The sequence below is a fragment of the Canis aureus genome, chromosome X (genome assembly GCF_053574225.1).
Source record: "Canis aureus isolate CA01 chromosome X, VMU_Caureus_v.1.0, whole genome shotgun sequence".
In the NCBI taxonomy this organism is placed as follows: Eukaryota; Metazoa; Chordata; class Mammalia; order Carnivora; family Canidae; genus Canis; species Canis aureus.
In genome coordinates, this window is record NC_135649.1 from 83,708,715 (window position 1) to 83,724,425 (window position 15,711).

General features: G+C 41.7%; 1 protein-coding gene across 3 annotated transcripts in view; it reads right to left on the minus strand.

The window, feature by feature from the left end:
* Window positions 1–7,838: 7,838 nt before the first annotated feature.
* RGN (regucalcin) overlaps window positions 7,839–15,711 on the minus strand; it is a 32,301-nt gene continuing 24,428 nt past the window's right edge. For all 3 annotated transcript variants that reach the window (XM_077888519.1, XM_077888520.1, XM_077888517.1), the window contains 4 exons: window positions 11,933–12,148; window positions 10,292–10,423; window positions 9,773–9,927; window positions 7,839–8,250 (listed from right to left, as the gene is read on the minus strand). In XM_077888519.1, coding sequence (XP_077744645.1) covers window positions 8,200–8,250; window positions 9,773–9,927; window positions 10,292–10,423; window positions 11,933–12,148 — 554 coding nt within the window. In that variant the 3' untranslated portion in view covers window positions 7,839–8,199. The remainder of the gene's footprint in view (window positions 8,251–9,772; window positions 9,928–10,291; window positions 10,424–11,932; window positions 12,149–15,711) is intronic.

Below are 15,711 nucleotides of genomic sequence, written 5' to 3' on the forward strand. Positions count from 1 at the left end.
TCTGCCTGTACAAGTGCCAGCCACTGTTCCTTCTAATCCTTTCAGACGGTTCTCTCCTTGGCCTCAGGCATTTTCTTCACATGCATGCACTAATCTGCATTCTTCTGCATAATACACCCTGTGTGGAGGCCCCTATAGGCTAAGCCAATCTGGCTTCCAGAGTCAAGCGGAGCAAGTCAATCAACCTTCCAGACCATGGCATCAGAGAATGACCAGGACAATGTCGGGTGGCTAAGTGGCTAAGTGGCTGTAAAGGGTGGAGCTTAGATTAGGTTTCAAACAGTCCCTGTTCCACAGAAGTTTCCTCTGGAAGATTTCTTTACCCTTCATATTGGTTTCTGGGGTCATCTCATGGGATTTCACTGTTCTTCAACCTCCCCCACATGATAAACTGGGCCATAAATCCCTGGTAGTTGCTGAAATACCAGCTGGATATGGAGCGTGGGGGGCAGTGTGCTGCTTGGGATTCCAGATCCCTCCAGTTTCTGTAGTGCCCCTCCTCAAAGGCCAGTGCACTCATCCTGGAGAACCCCAATGTTGACTTGTGCCATTCTCATCAACTATTTCCTGACCTGCACAAGAGATGGGGACCTTAAATACCCAGGTTCAGGTGCATATCCAGGCAACTCTGGTGGAGGAGCATGTGCTGGTATTTGGGTTTACCCCCTTTCCCCAGTGGACCCTTCCTAAAAGGCCTCTGCACCCTTGATATTGGGCCCTGGGATTGTTCTATGTTGGTCTTACTGCTATCCAACCTTCTCTACCCAAGAAATGGGACTTCCAGCTGCCTGGGTCATCATCTAAAGACCAACCATCCATAGAGGGCAGGAAGGCCCTGGGGTATCTTACTGTTCCTGGATTTCCTAAGGTCAGTTCTAAAAGGACTCTGCAGGGATCCCTGGGTGGCGCAGCGGTTTGGCGCCTGCCTTTGGCCCGGGGCGTGATCCTGGAGACCTGGGATCGAGTCCCGCGTCGGGCTCCCGGTGCATGGAGCCTGCTTCTCCCTCTGCCTGTGTCTCTGCCTCTCTGTCTCTCTCTGTGTGACTATCATGAATAAATAAATAAAATCTTTAAAAAAAAAAAAAAGGACTCTGCACCCTCTGTGGAAGACTCCAACATCTATGTCTACCAGTCCTTTCCACTCCTTTCTCCTCTGCATGAGTAATGGTGTCATGAAATGCCCTCTTTAATGTCAGGCCTTTAGACAGCTTTAGTGACTCCTCGTGAAAGTTGAGACTTCACCTCTGCAGTGCAAATTGGAAATTTCATCGCAGGACTAAAAGTAGAGACGTTGATTCTGAACCTGACATAAAGACTTAGCATTTGGAGGAGGAGTAGAGATTTGGTATCTGGAGGGAGAACTGGGGAACCTAGCTTCTGATGTCAGAGGTGGGGACTTATCCTCTGGAGGCAGAGTTTTGACTTGATTCCTGGCAGGAGAGGTCAGGACTCAGTCTCTGGAGAGGGAGGTTGGCACTCAGTATCTGAAGCAAAAAGTAGGAATTAAGTTCTGGTGCTATTAGTGTGGAGTTAGCCTTTGCAGGGGCAGTTGAGGAAGGAATTGTTGGCAGCATAGATTGGAAGTTGGTATCTGGCAGGAGGAAGACAGAATTTAGTGCCTCGTATGAGGAGTCTGGTGTTGGTGCCAGGCCTGAGGACCTTGAACTCAGTGTCTGATGGGTGCAGGTCAATGTCTAGCATTGTAAAAGGTCTGAGATTTTATTCTACTTGCAAGCTAACAAGCTATCCTGTTTCATGGATACAAGTAGAAATCATGAGACTCCTGGGTCAGGGATAAAGAACTTTACTTTTCTTTTTTTTTTTAAGATTTTATTTATTTATGACACACACACACACACACACACACACACAGGCAGAGACACAGGCAGAGGGAGAAGCCGGCTCCACACAGGGAGCCCAACGTGGGACCTGATCTCAGGTCTCCAGGATCACGCCTAGAGCTGAAGGCAGCACTAAACCGCTGAGCCACCCAGGCTGCCCAGAACTTTACTTTTCATACCAAAAGTAGTAGCCAGAGTGTCAGATGTTAGAGCTGATTACTCCAAGGGAGTAATACAGATGGGCCTAGATGCATGTCTGCATGCATTGTGAGTTGTATTATAGGAGGGGAATACTGAGTGTGGAAGATTAATCGCTCCTATGATGAGCAGCAACAAGCCTGCTTTTTGTCTGTAAGGAAATCTTATTTCACTTATCAAGGGAACTTGCTACAAACAGTTCTGAGAAAAGACTTGTGTTAAAGAGCGGTCACAACCTTGCATTGTTGGCATGCCCAGCAAGAAATGTGTGTGAATCCTCAGGGATGATGGCAGATTGCCTTTGGTAAGTCAGGATGGCCAGATATCACAATTCCCCGTCAAGCAGATGCCCTTTTTAGAAGTTTGGTTGACTAGATGGCTATTTGTGCAATTGGCCAGAAAAGACTCAGTGCAAGGGTTTAATGTTTGTCATAGGGGAGGCTTCCACCACCAGGGAAGGGAGCTAGAGTGGGGGTCCCACAAGGCTGAGTTTCCAGGTTCAGGGGTCTTGCAGAGAGGATAGCCACTCTGGGGGCTTGGGATCACCTGCAATTCTAGGGGTTTCCTTCTTCAAAGTCCTCAGAGCACTCTACCTTGGCCCCTGGAGCACCTCAGCAATTCCATTACTCTCTGACTTACCTTGAATGAGAAATGGACTGGAAGTGACTGAGTTAGGAGGCTAGCCAGCTGTAACATGGAAGGTGGGGAGGAAGGTCTCCAGTTTTGTGCTTCTGATCATCTCATTTTTATTAGATATTTTTAAAAAATATTTTATTTATTTATTCATGAGAGACTCACAGAGAGAGGCAGAGACATAGGTGGAGGGAGAAGCAGGCTCCCCATGGGGAGCCTGATTCGGGACTCAATCTGGAACACGGGATCACATCTTAAGAAGAAGGCAGATGCTCAACTACTGAGCCACTCAGGCATCCCTTAAAAAATAAAATCTTTAAAAAAACTTGATGAGTTTTCAATGGATTTTCAAGGGATAAAGAGAGGATATTACATATTGAATTCAATTCATCGAAAAGAGATTCAGTGTTATTTTTTAAAAGATTTTATTTATTTATTTATTTATTTATTCGAGAGAGAGAGAGAGAGAGAGACAGAGACACAGGCAGAGGGAGAAACAGGCTCCATGCAGGGAGCCCAACGTGGGACTCAATCCCTGGTCTCCAGGATCACACCCTGGGCTGAAGGCAGCGCTAAACCGCTGAGCCACCCAGGCTGCCCCAAGACATTCAGTTTTAAATGCACCTAACAACAGAGTTCCAAAACTGTCAGAAATGAATAGAGAAACAGACAAATCCAAAATGATAGAAATTTCAACACTCCTTCCTCATTTATGGATAAAACTAGAAGACAGAAGCTCAGGAAAGATATAGAACTGAACACTACCACCACTCAACTGAATCTAACTGCCATTTATAAAACACTCCATTCATAATAGAAGAATGCACATTATTCTCAAATATAAATCTAACAAAACATTTACAATACCTATATGCTGCAAAATGCTGATGAAAAAAGTCATAGAAGACCATATAGTTGAAAGACGCACCATGCTCATGGGTTGGAAGACTCAAAATAGTAAAGATGCTGATTCTCTCCAAATTGTTCTGCTGATTTTTTAAAGATTTATTTATTTATTAGAGAGAGAGAGAGAGAGAGAGAAACCCTTGACTGAGAAATGAGAATGGGAAAGGACCAAGCAGAGATCAGACAACTAGTGGACTGTAGTGAGGGTTGGAGAAGAAGCTGTCCTGGGGCTTCAGATCCACCATGCTCCCTGGAGATCCTCAATGAAAAGGCCTTTGCATGTTGGGTTTGAGCCCAGGCATTCATAAACAACTTTACGGAGTTGCTTTTCCCAGCTCCCGACCTGCATGTACATGAATTGGATCTTGATTAACATATCAAAGACTCAGAGAAGTGAGCTAATGCTAGACCTTTTCCCAGGTCCCAGACTGACCACCAGGTAATACACATGTGGAACAGTCCCAAATAACACTGCAAAGCCTGTAAAAACAACTGACATTGGAACCACACCCACAGAAGATAGGATGGAACTTTTTGACCAAACCTATCATCTGCTAAAACAAATATACCAACATTCTTCATAGGATTTATTTATTTTTTAAAGATTATTTATTTATTCGAGAGAGAGAGAGAGAGGCAGAGACACAGGTAGAGGGAGAAGCAGGCTCCATGCAGGGAACCCAGTGCAGGACTTGATCCCGGGTCTCCAGGATCATGCCCTGGGCTGAAGGCGGCGCTAAACCGCTGAGCCACGAGGGCTGCCCTCTTCATAGGATTTAAACAAGACCTAGAGTTCCATAATATAGTATTCAAAACATCCTGGATACAATCTAAAATTACTCATCATACAAAGAACAATGAAATGCTCAATTCGAATGGAAAAAGACAATAACAGGTGCCAGGAGTGAGATAATGCAGCTGTTGGAATTAGTCTGACAAGCACTTTGAAACGACCATCATATAAAAATGATTGAGCAATCATGAAAATTCTCCAAACAAATGTTAAAATGGAAAGTATTGGAATAGAAATGGAAATTTTAGAACTGGAAATGGACATTTTAGAACTGAAAAATAAAATAATAACAGTAAAAATAACCAGATGGACTCACTAGCAGAGAAAACAGAGAAAAGAGCCAGTGAACTTGAAGATCAATCGATAGAACAGAGAGAAAAAAAACATTGAAACAATTTAACAGAAATTCAGGAACTTGTGGGACAAGAACAAAAAGTCTGATGTTCAAGTTTTTGGAGTCCCAGAAAGAGAAATATGAGGCAGACAAAATATTTGAAGAAATAATTTCCCAAACTTCCCAAGTTATGTGTGATATATATATGATGTATATATTCAAGAAGCAGAGCAAACCCTAAACAGGATAAACCCAAAGAAATACATATCCAGACACATCATAATCAAATTGCAGAAAACTAAAGACAAAAACAGTCTTGAAATCGCCAAGAAAAAAATTACTCATTACCTGTAGGGAAATAATGATTTTGAAGACTAGGTTTCTCATCAGAAACCATGAAGGCCAGAAGAAAATAGCACAAATTTAAAGTGCCAAGAGGCTGGAAGTACAGAACTATCAACCATGAATTCCATATCCAGTGAAAATAGCCTTCGGGGATGAAGGTGAAATAAAGACACTCTCATATGAAGTAAAAATGAGAGAATTCATAGCAGCAGACCTACTCTAAAAGAACTGTTAATGGAAGTTCTTCAGACAATAAAATGGAGAGCAAAAGAAACTTAGAATATCAGAAATGAAGAAAGAACAACAGAAATGGTAAATATTTTGTTAAAGATAATAAACTATTATTTTCCTCGTGAATTCTTCAAAACACGCTTGATGGTTGAAAGCAAAAAAATTAACATTAATGAGGCACCTGGCTGGCTCAGTCAGTAGAACATGGGACTCTTGACCCTGATCAGGGTTGTTAAGTTTGAGCCCCACGTTGGGTGTAGAGATTACTTCTTTAAAAAATCTTTTTTTAAAAGATTGTATTTATTCATAAGAGACACACAGAGAGAGGCAGAGACATAGGTGGAGGGAAAAGCAGGCTCCCCATGGGGAGCCTGATTCAGGACTCAATCCTGGAACACGGGATCACGTCCTGAGCAGAAGGCAGATGCTCAACCACTGAGCCACTCAGGTGTCCCTTAAAAAATAGTGAAAGGGAAAATAAGGGAAGGGAGAAGAAATGTGTGGGAAATATCAGAAAGGGAGACAGAACGTAAAGACTGCTAACTCTGGGAAACGAACTAGGGGTGGTAGAAGGGGAGGAGGGCGGGGGGTGGGAGTGAATGGGTGACGGGCACTGGGGGTTATTCTGTATGTTAGTAAATTGAACACCAATAAAAAAAAAAAAAAAGAAAAAAAAATTAAATCTTTGGGCAGCCCCGGTGGCGCAGCGGTTTGGCGCCGCCTGCAGCCTGGGGTGTGATCCTGGAGACCTGGGATCGAGTCCCACATCAGGCTCCCTGCATGGAGCCTGCTTCTCCCTCTCCCTCTGCCTGTGTCTCTGCCTCTCTCTGTGTCTATAAATAAATAAAATCTTAAAAAAGAGACCCATCTTTAAAAAAAAATCTTTAGGGATCCCTGGGTGGCGCAGCGGTTTGGCGCCTGCCTTTGGCCCAGGGCGCGATCCTGGAGACCCGGGATCGAATCCCACGTCGGGCTCCTGGTGCATGGAGCCTGCTTCTCCCTCTGCCTATGTCTCTGCCTCTCTCTCTTTCTCTCTCTGTGACTATCATAAATAAATAAAAATTTAAAAAAATTAAAAAAAAATCTTTAAAAAACCTTGATGAATTTTCAATGGATTTCAATGGATTTTCAAGGGATAAAGAGAGGACATTACATATTGAAAAAAAGTGAATTCATTGAAAAGATATTCAGTTTTATTTTTATTTATTTATTTATTTATTTTTAAAAAGATTTTATTTATTTATTCATGAGAGACCAGAGAGAGAGAGGCAGAGACACAGACAGAGGGAGAAGTAGGCTCCATGCAGGGACCCTGACGTGGGACTCAATCCCGGGTCTGAAGGCGACGCTAAACCACCGAGCCACCTGCGCTTCCCTGATGCTCAGTTTTAAATGCACCTAACAACAGAGTTCCAAAACTGTCAGAACTGAATAGAGAACAGAAAAATCCAAAATGATAGAGATTTCAACACTCCTTCCTCATTTATGGATAAAACTAGAAGACAGAAGCTCAGGAAAGATATAGAAGAACTGAACACCACCACCACCCAACTGAATCTAACTGCCATTTATAAAACACTCCATTCATAATAGCAGAATGCACATTATTCTCAAATATAAATCTAACAAAACATGTACAAGACCTATATGCTGCAAAATGCTGATGAAAAAAGTCATAGAAAAAAAAGAAAAAAGTCATAGAAGACCTATATAGCTGAAAGATGCACCATGCTCATGGGTTGGAAGACTCAAAATAGTAAAGATGCTAATTCTCTCCAAATTGTTCTACTGATTTTTTAAAAAGATTATTTATTTATTTATTTATTTATTTATTTATTTATTTAAGAGAGAGAGAGAGAACATGCATAAGCAGGGGGAGGGGAAAAGGAAGGGCTAGAGGGAAGCAGACTCCCCACTGAGCAGGAAGCCTGACATGGGGCTCAATCCCAGGACTCCTGAGATCATGACCTGAGCTGAAGGCAGATGCTCAACCAGAGCCACCCAGGTGCCCAGTTAAGCTGATTCTAAAATTTATATGGAAGGCCAAAGGAACTAGAAGAACTAAGACAATTTTGAAAAAGAACAAAGCTGGAGAAATAACACCATCCAATTTTAAAACTAATTAATAGTGACAGACATCAGATCAGTGTTTTCCTGGGGATGAGGGCAGACATACAGAGGGACCAAAGCAAAGGATTACCAAAGAACACAGGTAAAGTCTTGGGGGTGGTAAATAGATTCATTACCTTGCTTGTGGTGTTGGTTTCATTAGTGAGTATATATGTAAAATTTATCAAATTGTAGACTTGAAATATGTATAGGTCAATTATAATTCAATAAAGCTATTTTTTTAAAGTATTCTCTAAAGTGATATATTGCTTTTACATTTATTAGGTGGCAGTTGGAGCCATGGATTTTGCCAGAGTTTCATTCTCATCCTCCAGTTATATTTTAACTTGCAAAAAGTAATATGTAGGAAAAATAATATGAAGGCAGGTTAGCACTGCAGTATATTTTATAAGATTATGACGAAAATAAAAAGGAACATAATCATAAGTCATTATAAGGTAATTATTTATTAGTTTTTTTAAGCTTTAGGTATAATAAGTATGGAATGCATAAAAGATATAGTACCCCCAGTCCCCTTCTAGCAATTTGCAAAGAGTAGAGGCTGATTGACAGTTGAACAATTCTTTATATTTCTGTAATACCTTTGTAGAAGGCCTCTTAGTGTGTTATCAAAACTACCTGTCACCCCTTATTAAAATGCTCTACCTCTTAAAAATGAAAAAAAAACGTTAATTTTGCCTGTTAATAGTACCATTTCTTTAATTTGTTTTGTAACTAGATTGAAATTTCAGCTCTAGAATTTTCTACGTGTCTTCAAATTTCCCCCAGTAGGAAAGAAGACCTGCCATTCATCCTGCATAGGGATAGGGAGGAATTCCTTTGACCCCAAGGCCAGTTATCTGTTAAAAAGAAAAACGAGAGAAATTTTGCTTAAAGGTAATTCTCAAGTATTCTTCAAAAGCATTTTTTATGATTCATATTAATATATTTAGCTACCAATTATACTTGTTTTATTTCCTATCATAAAAAGGAATTACTTGATTAAGTCGAGTTCACATTGATAATAGTCCAACTAGCAACCATCTGCAATTAACTTGGATTTAAAACTGAATTTATTTATACCATCTTCCTATTTCTTTTCAGTTTGAGAGGTCCATAATTTTTTTAAAGATTCATTTATTTATTCATGAGAGACACAGAGAGAGGCAGAGACACAGGCAGAGGGAGAAGCAGGCTCCATGCAGGGAGCCCGATGTGGGACTCGATCCCGGGACCATGGGATCACGCCCCAAGCCAAAGGCATATGCTCAACCACTGAGCCACCCAGCCTTCCTAGTCCATAATTTTTAAAAAATATTTTATTTATGTATTTGAGATATATATAGAGAGATAGCAAGAGCAAGGAGGAGGGGCAGAGGGAGAGGGAGAAGCAGACTCCCCGCTGAACAGGGAGCCTGACTCGGGGCTTGATCCCAGGACTCTGAGATCGTGATCTGAGCCGAAGGCAGATGCTTAACTGACTAAGCACCCAGGTGTCCCTAGAGGTCCATAGTTTTTATCAGTGTTTGTTTGGTTGCAAAAAGGAAGAAGCCCAAAGATATTCTTTTGACACCAAAACAATCAACTGATCTCATAAACATGTTTCAAACACTGATTTTTCAAGCTCGTTCTATTGATTTACAGAATTTCGGCAAACACTACTGAAGCACAACAATATTTTGAAATGCTGCACAAAGTGGGCTAAACACATGATCTTGTACTTACAGTCTATAAAGTCTAAATAAAATGTTTTAAAAAGTCTAGCATAAAAAAAAAGTCTAGCATGATGAGCTTAAAATTGCTAAATAGAGAAATGCCTGGGTGGCTCAGTTGGTTGGGCACCACACTCTTGATTTTGGCTCAGGTCATGATCTGAGGGTCGTAAGATCAAACCCCTGGTTGTGCTCTACACTGGGTGTGGAGCCTACTTAAGATTTTCTCTCCCTCTCCCATTGCCCTCCTTGTCCCAACTAGAGTGTGTGTGTGTGTGTGTGTGTGTGTGCGCGCGCACATATACCTGCTTTCTCTTGCTAAAAAAAATACTAAGTAGAATTATGTTTTGGAAGTATGGAAAAGCACTAATCAGAGCACATGGGTGGCTCAGTCAGTTGGGTGTCTGCCTTTGGCTCAGGCCATAATCTTGGGGTCCTGGGATCCAGCCCTGTGCCTGGCTCCCTGCTGAGCAGGGAGCCTGCTTCTCCCTCTCCCTCTGCCCCTCTCCCTGTTCGTGCTCTTTCTCTCTTGCTCTCTCTCTCTCTCTCTCAAATAAATAAAAATGAAATATAAATAAATAAATAATAAAAAGAAAAAGCACTAATCACTCAGTTACTTAGCCAAGGATCTCCCATCTCACCCTCAAATTAAAATAAATAGCTGGATCACCTTGAAAATCCCACCAGCTTCAGGCTGCTTCAGAAGACTCTCAGGGTCCATTCCATCCCGGGCACAGGTCACATACATTTCAGAGTAGTCCTTCCCTCCAAAGCAGCATGAAGTTGTTTTATCAACAGGTAACTTCACAGTTTGGAGTCTTTTCCCTAGATCACCAAATATTTTTTTGAGAGTCCAGCTTTAGCAAATTTTCAACCTGCACTACTGTTCGGGACCCCTTGTAGAGAATTAGGGATAATCAAAAAGGATTGTGGAGGTCAGACTTCAGCCATGTATTTAACCTACCTTCCCTGACAATTTGTTTTGGGCAAAAAGACTTAACCTCCTCAGGAAAAGAAGTTCTGCCTGTAAGTTTTGTGCTCTATCTTTGGCCTTTATTTCCAAGCCGTCCTACTGAGACTTCTGAATATAGCTCCATATAACTTAATTAGTAATGAAGTTTCTTTGGTTGCTAGTGTCGTGTTTTTTTCTAGACATGGCAGGGATTTTTTTCTTTTGCTGTGAGCCTACCTGTCTCAGGATCCAAACGAATCACTCTTCCTCCATTGTAACAGGCCACCCAGAGCTTCCCCTCAGTATCGATACACATTCCATCTGGAATTTGTTCTTCTTTCTCCAGCTTGTAAACACTTCTGCGGTTGGCTAGGGTTAAAACAAACAAACATACACACATGACAAAGCAATAGGCCACTCAATGCTGGGCATCAGACAAGGAACTCGCAAGTTGACTGTAAATCCTGATGACTTTTGCTTATCCGGGTCTGGCATGTGGGATGGTTCAGAAGAATTCCTAACTAAACAAAAATGTCCAGAAACACGAGTGGGCACTCCTCAACTAAGGATTTTTGCCACATGATTTGGGGGTGATTGCACTCTCTTTAGTTTGTGTACAGTCATATCCATCTAAGCTTTTGGAGAAGGAGAGCCAAAAGGGAGTTGAATTCTTTTTTTTTTTTTTGGAAGTAGAATTATTAATAAAATACCAATAGTTCTTTTTGAGGTTGACCTGAACTGAAGCTCTGAGCACCCACCTCGGATACAGTTCAGTCTGCGGTTAGACCTTTGCTGTTTTGCTTATAAAAATGCTGACTTTGATTAACTCCAAGATCTAGAAGGCAACTTAATGGTGGCCTTACCATGTGAATGGCCCATATGCAAAAAATAGTAAGATGTGAGAGTTCTGTTTCTGCCCAGCTGAATGCTCCAAAATCATCTTATCAAAACTCAATATTGAAGAGCTTATTTCTGAGAGGAGGGGTAATCTGGAGCCAACCAGCTGGCATTAAAGGAGGGGGAATCACAGGATACAAAGAACCCCCGCATCAAGCTCCAGAGGAAATTTATACTACAAAATCCAGGTCATCATGGTAACTGCATTGTGGTATAGTGGAAAAAAAGATGTTAAAACCACGTGTCAGTAAAAATGGGTAAAAACAGTTGTAACAAAGAGCCTTATATATTTCAAAGCAAAACATCTGTACTGAAATAACTGGCCTCTCGTTAAATCTACACGAGAGCCTTGTGATATTTTTTTTGAGTTGCTTTTATGATTGGTTTTGCTCTTGTGGTTTGGCACCTTCCACAAAACAGTTTCAAGAACTCCCTCCTGATTTTTCCTCAAGAATTCTTTCCTTCCCAGTTTCCAACTGTGGCTCATGCAGAACTCACTGATGGAACTGAACAATCTGCAGCTACGTTTTAGACTTTCCCACTTTGGAAGATTGTTAATTTGTCTCTGAGTATTGCCTACCATTAACTAAAGGACAAATGAGAAATGCCAACCCCAACCCTAACTTTCTGTTCTTTTATCTAATTCTGCTGTGTATTATTTGCCTGTAGGCACCTCCCGGTAGAACAGCATCCATTGCACAGTGAGCCTCTTTCTAGAGATGGTGGCGAGAGAGGGGATTAAGGATCTATTCATATTATGTCCGAGGTGGCCACAGTTAGTTGTGTTGAGGGCCATGGCTTGATTGGCCGCACAGTTGAGTCTGGGCAATTATGACTATGTTGGAATAGTCACATCAGACAGTTCTTTATTTGACAAGTAAGGGCCTTTTCATATAAGTTGAGGAAGAGGCAGCTTACTAGTTACACACATATGAAAAAAAATACCAGCAGTATTAAGAAGAATAATGAAAAAGTACATACAGATCTTCCCCGTCTGCAGGTCATAGTCAAAGGCATCCACAGAGTAGGACAGACTATCAATGTAATAGAAGATCTTGTGATCCAGGGACCAATCCAAACCATTGGAGATGTCCACCTGGTCAAAATACTTTTCCACATGGCCATCAGGAAAGAGGGAGTACAGGGACCCCTGGTGCCGTTCCAGAACTGCTGGGGCCGTTTCCTCAGCCATGGTGCCTACAAAACCCCAAAAGCACTGGGTTTAGCATCACAGGACCTTGCCCCATGCCCTACACCATCTTTTATCAAAAGGGTTCCTTTCCCAGCATTAAATCAAGGAAACTAGGGGCACCTGGGTGGCTCAGTGGTTGAGCTTCTGCCTTCAGCTCAGGTTGTGATCCTGGGGTCCTGGGATTGAGTCCTGCATCCGGCCCCCCACAGGGAGCCTGCTTCTTCCTCTGCCCATGTCTCTGTCTCTCTCTTTGTGTCTCTCATGAATAAGTAAATAAAATCTTAAAGAAAAAAAATCAAGGAAACTATTTTTTTAAAAATTTATTTATGATAGTCACAGAGAGAGAGAGAGAGAGAGGCAGAGACATAGGCAGAGGGAGAAGCAGGCTCCATGCACCGGGAGCCCGATGTGGGATTCGATCCCGGGCCTCCAGGATCGCGCCCTGGGCCAAAGGCAGGCGCCAAACCGCTGCGCCACCCAGGGATCCCATCAAGGAAACTATTATATGATCCCCATCTGGGTCCTATATTAGAAAAAAAGAAATGACAACTACCTTGCTTATGATGCGAATGGGAATCACACCGACAGGTCTGGTTCCAAATAAGGAGAACATCTCTACCAACCCCACTTTCTCCCACTGAGCGCAACTCTACAATCTAGACCAAACCTATGGTAGAGCTATTTGAGAACTCTGAAAAGTCAATATCAGGCAGCTCTGGGAAGAACAACGGAATTTTCAGTGCCACCTAATGGGTGGTTAGTTCTCCATTTTATTTTCCAGATGTCCCAGCCTGAACTCAACACAGCTGAAACTTGGAAGTGAGCACCGTGGTGAAGAGAGATCCAAGAGAAACCCTCTCAGTCTGACTCAAGGAGCAGAAAGGAAACTCCTGAGGCTCAAAGAGTGGAAGAAATCTCTGTTTCTTTTCTTTGCATTTGCTTTCTCAAATAGCTCCACCGTAGGTTTGTTCCAGATTGTAGGGTTGCTCTCAGTGGGAGAAAGTCGGGTTGGGAGAGATGTTCTCCTTCTTATTGGGAACCAGACCTGTCGGTGTGATTTCCATTCGCATCATAAGCAAGGTAGTTGTCATTTTTTTTTCTAATATAGGACCCAGATGGGGATCATATAATAGTTTCCTTGATTTTTTAATTTAAGATTTTATTTATTTATTTGTGAGAGACACAGAGAAAGGCAGAGACATAGGCAGGGGGGAGGCAGGCTCCCCATGGGGGGATGTAGGACTCCATCTCAGAACCCCAGGATCATGCCCTTAGCCAAAGGTATATGCTCGACCACTGAGCCACCCATGTGCCCCACCCTACTTCTTTTCTACTCCTTTCTCCAGTCTACCAGCTATTTGAAGCAAGGGTAGTTAACAGCAGAGTGTGGCCCACAACAGGAAACTGCAGGAATCAAGACTTAGGGAAGGGGACATTCCTCTCCAGCTGGTTGAAGACAGAGTTCCAAAAGGGGAGAGCCAAACACTGCTGCTTTTACATCCCTCTCCTCCTCTGTCTGGCTGCTGCGTAGCCCCAGAGACAGCATCGTTCTAGAAATGGGTAGTTTCTGGCTGGAGGAATGACAAAGACAGCTCCAGGAAAATGGGAAGTACTTGGAGATAGTGAAGAGGGATGTTGCTCAGGAATGCAATTCCATAAAGCTGTTTATGATCGCCCGGGGCTCATCTTCTACTTGTACGGGGCTCATCTTCTACTTGTACGTGCACGAATCTGGTTCTAATTAGCATACCAAAGACTGAGAATGCAGCTGTGGTTAGAACTCACCAGTCTCAGGCTGACCACTGAGTAGCCTACATGTGAGCCAGATCCTAATGGCACCTCACAGACAGCAGGCTCAAGCTTTTCGGTTAAATGTTCTGAACCTATAGATCACTAACTAGGACAAATATATCAACATTCTCCATAGGATTGAACCAAGATCCAGGGTCTCAAAATAATATTTAAAATTTCTAGGAAACTTGGCAATGCAAGGAAGGAGAAGGGAGTAGAGGACACAACGAATAGCCAAATAAACATTTTAGAACTGGGGCATCTGGGTGGCTCAGGGGTTGAGCATCTATCTGCCTTTGGCTCAGGTTGTGATCCTGGAATCCAGAGATCCAGTCTTGCATCGGGCTCCCCGCAAGGAGCCTGCTTCTCTCTTTGCCTATGTATCTGCCTCTCTCTCTGTGTCTCTCATGAATAAATAAAATCTTAAAAAGATTTTTTAGAACTGAAAAAGAAAATAATAATAATAATAATAATAATAATAATAATAATAATAATAAAATAATCTAGAAACTGACTGGATGGATTTGCTAGCAGGATAGAGATGACAAAGGAAAGAGTTAGTGTAGGGAATGATAAGTCAATAGAAATTATCCAGGAGCACTTGGCTGGCTCAGTCGGTAGAGGGCACGCGAGATTCTTGATCTTGGGGTTGTGAGTTTGAGCTCCACGTTGGGCCTAGAGATTACTTAAAAAAATTAAAAATCTTAAAATATATTTAAAAAGAAATTATCCAATGTGAACGACAGAAATAATATTGAAAAAAATGAACAGAGCTTTAGAGATCTGTGGAACAACAAAAGAGCTAACATATGTGTCATTGGATTCCTAGAGGAGGAAAATACAGGGTGGAAACACATTTGAAGAAGCAATGGTTCAAAACTCAAGTCTGGTGAAAAGCAGAAAACTATAGATTCAAATTGAGCAAACCCAAAACAGGAGACAATCCCAAGGAAATCTATACCCAGACACATCATAATCAAAATTCCGAAAACTAAAGTCAAATAGAAAGAAAGCAAAATGACATATGATATACCTAAGAATAATGATTTCAATGACTGTCAATTTTTCATGAGGAACTATGGAGGTCAGAAGGAGGTGACGCAGTTTTTTTCTTTTTCTTTTTCTAAAGTAGGCTCCTTCCCAGAGTGGAGCCCGGCATGGGAGCTTGAACTCATAATCCTGAGATCAAGACCACAGCCAAGATCAAGAGTTGAATCCTTGACTAAGCTACCCAGGCGCCCCAGAAGGGACACATTTTTCATTTGCTGAAAGAAAAAAAAAAGGTGTCAGCCTAGAATTCTATATTCAGTGAAAGTATCTTTCAAGAATGGAGGTGAAATAAAGATATTCTCATACAAAGTAAAACTGGGAGAATTCATAGCCAGCAGACCTGTTCTAACAGAATTGCTAAAGCAAGTTCCTTAGAAGGGAAATGACATCAAAATGCAGCTTGAAACAACAAAATGAAGAGCAATGGAAATAGTAAATTTAATAGACAGTTCTTCTTTTTAGTGCTTTAAAATATTTCTTTTTTTGTTAAAGATTTTATTTTTTAAAATATTTTTTTATTTTAAAGTAATCTCTATATCCAACCTAGGGCTTGAACTCACAACCCCGAGATCAAGAGTTGCATGCTCCACCAACTGAACCAGCCAGGCACCCCTTTAAAATATTTTTGATGGTTAAAGCAAAAATTACATTTTCCAACAGGATTTATATGTATGTATATAAAGACAACTATAAATTTTTTTTTTTTATTTATGATAGTCACAGAGAG